Below are 8,951 nucleotides of genomic sequence, written 5' to 3'. Positions count from 1 at the left end.
TTCATTATCGTTTACTTTGATATCTGGTACAGAACCTAATCTAACTTATCGGTTTATTGAAGAGATAGTGAAGCTGTTATCTGCATCCGAGTTTTGTCAGTGCAAACTTCTTATAATATTCGATAATAGTGTTGAGATCTGGGGTTAAAATTATGGTTTAACTATTTGCATCCGAATCAAGGGGATCGGTTTGTCAATGTGAAACTCTGGTGTAAATAGTATAACTGCAGTTTGGGACAATACACGGCCGATGGTTCTAACCATCCCCAACCTTTAGATCTCCCTGTTTGGAGTATTTCTAACCCCATTTCAACCAGTCGGAAATGAATAATAGCGTCGGAAATGAATTTAACGATTTTTCATACTTTTACCAGTCTATGGGTGTGGGGGCATGCGCAGTGAGGTGGACCGTTTCGTGATCTGACATTACGTGATCCAGCCTTCACCAATAATGAATAGCTGATTTTTTCCACCAATCACATTTGAATTGGAACAAGACACGTCGGCATGGACCACCAAACCTCAGAGTTTGAATATTCAGACTCACAAAGGCTACTGTTGAGGTCACTTGTGACGGCTGTGAATATAATTATTGGGATTAAATAGTTAAATTCCACTCGAGAGACGATTTAGTTATTTATTGCGTGCTCACGGTGTTCTGCCAAGTGTGTCGAATGTCCGGACAGGCATTTGCCGTATAAATTTAGAAAATATAAACATCTGTGGTACTGCGGACGTTACAGGACATGCAAAGGAGGAAGCAGTGCAATTACTGACGGAGGGGGGGGGGGGTCCGGGGGCGGAGCCCCCCCGGTTAGATTACATTTAGATTACTCGGATTCACTCGGATTTTGTTTCCTTGGGAATTCATTACTTAATAAAAAAATTTAAATCCGAGCCAATCTGTGCCAAAATTGGCGCAGATTCTCAAATTTTGGTTTTTATTTACTTCTCAAAGACGGAAAATCCGAGCCGACTTTGGTGGTTTATATCGCTTATCACTCGTTTTGCCCCCCCCCCCGAAAACCTCAAATACCCGTGTCCCCCCAAGATTGTTGGTGGAAGGAGGGGGGGGAGGGAATAACTCTAAAACGGATAATTTCCGACGGAAATGAAGGTCAAATTAGATTCACTCACCTAAAAAAATTACACTGGATAAAACAAAATGCTCAACTACAGGGCGTATTATCCGAAACTGTAGTTTTACCGTGCAAATAAGGGCCAATTGCAAGATCAGCCGTGGTGTACACCATGCTCTGGTATCCCGGCGGTCGTAATACAATGGAGTAAAAATTGTGATTTTTCAAGATGGGCCATGGTGGTACCCGACCGTCGTTTGTTACTACGTCATCGTAGTGTAGTCAGGTGTACCAACTGGCGGAAGACTTGGGGCTTGGTATGCTTGCACCCTCAAAACGTTGTCAGTGGCACGAAACGTTTACTCTTGCTACACGATTTACGAGCATGAAAAACTTGAATCCAAGCTAAGGTGCACCTTAGTTTCCTATTTCCTTTGATTCAAAGCATATTCTGGGAATGAAATACGATCACTTACAGTGAATATAGTTAAATAAAGCCTGTGACAACCATAAAAATGTAGGAATAGAGTGTAATATCTGTTCCTTTCTTCTTTATCCTAATTAAATCTAACAATAAAGTAATAAGTTTGTCACGTTCTTGGGGTTGGGTTAGTGTAAATAAAGAGAACTATGGCCTGTTCTGTGGATGAAGTCAGTAGAATATAACAAAGTACAGCATTAGGTATTATAAAGTTGCTATGACAGTGATGAACTCACTGTACTGATGAATTGGGATAAAATCTTGAAAAAATATCACCAAAACTGTTAGTTTTCTATCAAACAGGAAATTATCTTTGTACCAAAATTTTTACTTTCATATTATACAAGTATAAAGGCCAGTTATCTACAAGATATGAAAACTTGAGATAATGTTTCGACTTGTCTCCACCTGATTATGCAACAAATACCCTTTCAAAGAAAGCAAGACATGAACACTTTCCCAATGTCAGGAGTAAAAATGTATACAATATGTTAATGACATGGACAAAACCAGCAGTTGGAGAAAAGTATCTGCTGTTAAAATGGTCTTTTATTTGAAAAAATATTCGATGTAAATGCCGTATATGGATCCTCACCAAAGAGTTTATATAGTTAGTGTACAGACATTTGTTTACAAGGCATATACTCAACTATAATGGAAATGTAGACATGTTAGGTTAGGTTAGATTAGGTTCATCTTGTGAGCAAATGTCATGGAACCCATATACAGTAAGTATATTCATGAAATTCTACCAACTAATAATGTTAAACATAGAGCAAGATGATAAATAAATGGTTTAAAAATATCCTCAATACAGTCTGCAATGTTAATTGCAAATAATTTCTTCATTTTTTAATGTTTAATATCATCTGTAATAATAATAAGTATAAGAATACAATGATAATGCTTATGTCAGATTATTGCCTTTATTAAAAGCAGTATATGTTTTATTGTTTGTTTGTTTTGTTTTATTCTTCGTTTGTTCGTTTTATTGTTTGTTGGTATGTTTGTTTGTTTTATTGTTTGTTTTTTAGAATGGTGTTTTTGTGGTGTCATTATTGTTTGTGTTGTGTTGTTGCTTGCTTGTTTGTTTGTGATGTGTTGTTTGTTTGTGGTTGGTGTGTGTGTGAGAGAGAGAGTATCAACACAATTTCCATACCATATATTTACCAACAACTTTGTCATAACGTAACAGTGAGCCAGGGACTCTCTCTCTCTCTCATGATAAAAAACTGATCGACTTGTACCTGTGGTTCTTGTTTGTGTTTTAATTGTTAATTTAATACAACTTTTTATCTTATTTCTAATTTCTACTGTTGTTCCAGCCACATGTTGAATTGTTAATAATAATAATAATAATAATAATAATAATAATAATAATAATACGGTAATAATAATAATAAAAATAATGATGATAATAATAATAATTGAGACGATTATTATTGAAATATGGAGGCATGAGGAGGAAGAGGGAAGGAATGATGATAGTTGAGAAGATGACAATAGTAGCGATAATGCTGGTTGTGGTAGTGATGGTAATATTATACACGTAACAATAATGGTTGCCCTTCGTGTACGAGGATGGCCGGCTCTAGAGCAACCTAGGCGTGAATTTGTTTAAGGTGTTAGAATCTGTCGCCAACACCACAACCACACCCTAAGTTAACGAGTTGTATAACCCAGTTTCAATGAATAGTCCGAGAAGACCGGACAACTCGGCAACTGCACTGGCTAACCATTATTCCAGAATAAGATCCGCAAATCGATTGACATCCAGGTTCCCATTTACTGGTAAATAAAAAGTCAAATGACGTAAAAAAAATGCTCATAGTTTCACTTTGTCCGGGAATCGAACACGGGTCCCCTCGCTTGCAAGGCGAGCATGCTGACTATTACACCACAGGTTGCCAAAATCACGTTTAGTAAAAAATGTTTTTTTTTTTTTTCGTGCTGGTCAAGCCCCGACCAGAGGTTAGCTAGACCCCCGGACAACTCTTTCGGAGCTTGACCAGCACGTGGTATTGATATTATTATCTCGACTTGATTATATGTTACAAATTCACCTGTGAGTTTTTCAATGTTTTGTTTTGTATAATATTTACTTATTCTAAGCTAAATGTTAACAAATAAATGACTTAAATAATACGAAAACAAACAAATAAAAGCGGAACTCCACCTAATATATACTGTATGTTACACTAAATAGGGATAATTGGCCATTAGTGATAACTTCTATGTATTTATCTTTTCTGGAAGCCTTTGACTGGCCATAAACGATCCTGTAGATCATAAATATACATATAAATGAATACCTTCATGCATAATGTAACCTGACCAGACCTAACCTAACTTAACCTAATCTAGCCTAACCTAACCTAACGTAACCTAACGTAATCTAGCCTTGTTGTTGTTGTTGTTGTCCTCCTCCTCCTCCTCCTCCTCCTCTGCATTATACCATCATCAACTAAATTAAAATTCAAACGCCTTGACCTTACACACTGTGACCCTGGGTTGGAGAGGGGGGATGGGGGAGGGCGGGGGAAGACTCACCTAAATCACCCAGCAGGCGCTTTGTGACACCCAACAAATGACCTTTGGGTGGGGGCAGTTTTCTCGCCAGATCTAGACCAGTGGGCAGTGTTAACCCCCAAAGGTCACCGAGGCAGGAGTGACCTTTGGGAAGTTTTGGGACTATAAATAGTGTTGTAGGAGGTGGTGGTGGAGGTGGTAGGTTAGTGAAGTCCTTGGTGGTGGTGGTTTGTTGAAGAGGGTCTGCTTTTTTATTGTTTTTATGTTTGTTTGATTGTTTTTATGTATGTTTGTTTGTTTGTGCTAGGCCTAGGACTTAGGGATAGAAATCCTTACCAGGCTAATCAGGATCTTAATAAAGGAAAGTCAAGGACCATGGTTTTCCGAGGAATAACAAACAACCGTTAGAGATTGGCATCTCTTTACTATAAAAATATACACAAAACTCTGACACCACTCAACAAACATCAAATAATTACGGGAGTCAAACAATTAATGGAAGCAACAATTAAAGGAATCAAACAAATAATAGAATCGAACAATAAAGGGGAGTCAGCAATTAATGGAATCAAACAATTAAATGGAGTCAACAATTGATAGAATCGAACAATAAAGGGGAGTCAGCAATTAATGGAATCAAACAATGAACAAATATTTCCTACGGCAGTGGCCCTGGGGGAAGGTTCTGGAACGCGGTGATGCACACTCAGGGCAGGGAAGCGTCCATTCACTCCACACTCAGCAACGTCTTGAAAAGGCAGGAGAACACCGGGGCACCGACGGAAGGTGATGAACTGATGGTCGTGGTATGCGGTAGTGGTAGATGACCAGAGAGTTGGCAGTTGATAGGTGAAGGTCTGGGAACACAGCCCACGAGTCCAGGACCTATGATGAGATCACAGCCAGAATTTTGACGGACAGCAGGGTAGCTAGATACTGACGGTATGGCGGCTGGGATGAATCTGCTCGTGGCGGAGATAGTCGCTGCCGTTATCACCTCCGTCCAACCACCCCAAGTGTCGTATGCACCAGCAAACGAGCGAGTTAGCAGCGGTAACTAGCCGGAGGATCGTTTCTGCCCTTACACTGCTCCCCCAACAAAAATCTACTGTAAGGTAGATTAAAACTTAAGATTAGTACACAAAGCATAATCATCTTACAACAAATGCTATACAGTGGATCTGCTCAAAAGGTCTGCCCCAAGGTTGTCCTTTCCGGCGACGTGGACCACACGAAACCTATACCCCTGCAGACTTAAAGCCCACCGTAACAATCTGTCATTTGCCCCCTTGAATGTATTTAAATACAACAAGGGTTTGTGGTCTACCTCAAGGATAAATTCTTTTCCTCTCAGGTAATAATCAAATTTCAAAACCCCAAACAGAATGGCTAGACACTCACGTTCAATGGTGGAGTACCTCCTCTCCCTATCTAGTAACTTCCTACTGGCATAGGCCACTGGGTGAGGACATGCCTGAACATATTGGAGGAGGACGGCTCCTAGGCCATGACTGGAGGCGTCCGTCCTAAGAACGAAGGTTAAGTGTTGATCAGGCAGTTTGAGGATGGGCTGCGTGGATAGCGAATTCTTGAGACGATTAAATCTGGCCAGCAGGTCGTCGTTCCAGACAAGAGGCTCCCGGTGGCCTTTCCTTAGCAGGTCAGATAAGGGTCCGGTATACTCAGATGCCTGGGGAATGAAAGCTTTATAAAAAGAGATCATACCGAGAAAACTACGGAGGAGTTTCTTATTTGTAGGAGGACACACCTCACAAAGGGCTTGTATTTTCTCAGGTTGGGGACGAAGATGCCGACCATCTAGCACGAATCCAAGATAATGAATAGACTCAAATCCAAAGCGGCACTTAGATGGCTTTATCGTCAAAGTATGTCCCCTTAACCTCTCCAAGACAGCTTTAACGTCGCTAAGATGTTCTTGCCAATCTGAGGAATATATGAAAATGTTGTCAAAATAAAAAGAAACTCTAGGCAAACCGGCAAGGACGAGGCGCATCAGCCTGATGTACGTGGCACAGGCAGTCACCAGCCCGAATGGAAGTCGGCAGAATTCCATCAATCCTCTACGAGTAGGAAATGCAGTTAGTGGTTTTGCGCGTTCAGTTAAGGGTACCTGGTAGTAAGCTTTACATAGATCCAACTCCGAGAAGTACTTCGCCCCTGAGAACTTGTGCAAGTCTTCCTCCATAGAACAGGCGGGCTCGGCATGAAAGACAGTTACCGCATTTAACGCCCTGTAGTCAATGGCCATCCTAAAAGTACCATCCTGCTTACGCACCATAACCACCGGAGAGCAGTGAGGGGACGATGACAATTGGATGATTCCCTGCTCAAGTAGACGGTCGACCTCTTCTTCAAAATAACTCTGGAGATGAATAGGGACAGGATAAACTTTGGCCTGCACACGCTGAGTGGTTGTGAGGAGGATGTCATGGTGTACAGTGGATGTGCATCCCGGGACGTTTGAGAATACATCCTCAAAGTTAGCAATCAAGTCCTCAATGTCAGCACGTTGGTTCCTCTCCAATCCAGGTTTAAGTGCGGGCCCATCGTCAGTCGAAGGGGATTCTACTATGCCATCTGGAGTTATCGGTAGCTGGCAACCGAGATCATCCGAGTCTGGTGCCGGAATTATTCCCGACTCCTCGCAGGGTAGTGCCTCGACTGACTCTAGCTTAGAATCGTTATCTAGGACATGAGCAAAGTTAAGGTGGGCCCTGCGATGGTATTTCTTTAATAAATTAGCATGATATAACTTGGGCCCCTTTGGTTCGTCAATTACGTAATTTACCCTACTCCGCTTCTCTAGGACTTTGTAAGGCCCATTCCAGGAAACAAGCAACTTGCTCTTCTTATCAGGCAAGAGCACTAACACTTCATCCCCCGGAATAAATTGACGATCTTGTGATTTGACGTCGAAATAGGCCTTATATTTGGTGTTACTAATGTCAGCATTCTGCGCGGCGATCTTGGCACACTGTGAAAGTTTGTCCCGTAATTCAAGGACATACTGGTAGTGAGTCCGCTCGTCGTCTTCTATACTGGTGTCCTCCCACAGATCCCTTAACACCGAGAGCGGGCCTCTCACGGCTCGGCCGTATAATAACTCGAACGCCGAGAACCCGGTCCGGTCGCTAGGAATTTCTCTCAGCGCAAATAACGTGGGGACAAGATACCGGTGCCACTCTCTGGGTTTGTCGGCACACAATTTCCGCAGCGACGCTTTCAGGGGCCCATGCATTCTCTCAATTCGTCCATTACCACTAGGGTGAAAAGGGGTGGTAAATAACGGCTTAACTCCCAGCAACTTGTGAAGCTCCGCCATCAACTGAGACGTAAACTGAGTCCCCCTATCTGACAGAATTTCCCGTGGTATGCCTACGCGAGAGAAGATCACAAGCAATGCTTCGGCCACAGAAATAGAATCAATTTCCTTCAAGGGCAAGGCTTCTGGAAACCCGGTGGCGAAATCAATTAACGTGAGTACATACCTGTGCCCCGCAGAGGAAGGGGGTGAAAGTGGTCCAACCAAATCTATGGCAACCCGAGAAAATGGTTCAGTAATAATGGGTAAGGGTTTAAGAGGAACAGGACGGACTCTACCTTTGGCGGACATACGCTGACACCGATCACAACTCCTACAAAAGGCCCTAATATCCGCTCCCATTCCTGGCCAGTAAAATTGATCAGAAATCTTCATAAATGTCTTTCTATGAGAGAAGTGCCCTGCTAGGGGGCTCTCGTGAGCTACAGTGAGAATGATGTTACGACAATCAGCCGGAACAACAAGGAAAAACTGACCTACTTTGGCTGGTTGCTTGGATGACACACACGATCGAAGTAACAGACCGTTAACACGAGCGAACTTGAATACAGACCCATCTCTAGCCTGATCCTCCTCCCCGGAAGTTACCTTCTCCCTTACCCGCTTCAGAGTGGTACACGAGTCTTGAAGCTTGGCAAATTCCTTGGGAGTCACAGTCAGCGGCTGCAATTTCGGCAGAACCAGGGGATGCAGGCGCTTCACCTTCGCCGACCGTGTCTCCACAGCTAGGATCTTTGCTGGAGGGGAGGTGGCATGCGAGGGTGGCGAGGCGACGTCAGCAGGTGGCGAAGAGACTAGCGCTGAGGAGACTGGTGGTGAGGAGAGTTTTAAAGGTTCCGGGTCGTTAGGGTCACGAACACCGGGAACATTACCAATGAGAACACTGGCAAATTTAATGGGAGCTCTTACCACATTAGACCAACCAGTAAAATAGGGGCAACGCAGGTAGCACCTAACAACAGGGAACTGGTCAACGCGACCCAAATAATCGGTGACACTAACCTTCGAGCAGCTGGAGAGATCAGCATCAGGCAGGGCTTCCTCAGAGACAACAATACATGAGCAACCGGTGTCCCTGATGATCGTAGATGCCCATGACCCATTTATAGTTCCGCTGACACAGTAGCTGGGACAGCTTCGGTCTTCGAAACAGAACCCGACCTCGAAGCTGGGCGGACGAATGCCCGTAGACTTGAAGGCGCGTGGATTCTTGGGACATTCTTGGGACACCGAGAACGAATGTGCCCCATTTCTCCGCAGTTGTGGCACCGCACGGCTGGTGAGCTTTTCTCCTCTACTCCTGGGGAAGGTTCCTTGGAAGTCGGAGGCTTCGCAATCTTCACCACAGGAGGGGAAGACTTGGGGTAGGCGTTGCGAGCAGACGCCCAGTTGTCGGCAAGATGCACAGCTTCTCCAAGCGTCGCTGGCTGGTGTTCTTTGATGAAAATTCTCAAGTCTGGAGGTAGAGAAGACAAAAACTGATCTAATATCATGAAGTTAGAGAGAGACTTAAAGGTTT

General features: G+C 43.3%; 1 protein-coding gene across 1 annotated transcript; it reads right to left on the bottom strand.

Annotated features, from left to right (window-relative positions):
• Positions 1-521: 521 nt before the first annotated feature.
• LOC121878577 lies at positions 522-8,652 on the bottom strand (the record flags this gene model as incomplete). Its single annotated transcript, XM_042384919.1, has 4 exons — positions 522-577; positions 5,491-7,641; positions 8,050-8,241; positions 8,491-8,652. Coding segments are annotated over 4 exons (2,561 nt in total), but the record flags the coding sequence as incomplete, so codon positions are not given.
• Positions 8,653-8,951: the final 299 nt, after the last annotated feature.

Source organism: Homarus americanus, unplaced genomic scaffold, assembly GCF_018991925.1.
Source record: "Homarus americanus isolate GMGI-L3 unplaced genomic scaffold, GMGI_Hamer_2.0 scaffold29950, whole genome shotgun sequence".
In the NCBI taxonomy this organism is placed as follows: Eukaryota; Metazoa; Arthropoda; class Malacostraca; order Decapoda; family Nephropidae; genus Homarus; species Homarus americanus.
Note: the sequence above shows the minus strand (reverse complement) of the source record. Positions and strands in the feature narration are given on the sequence as shown.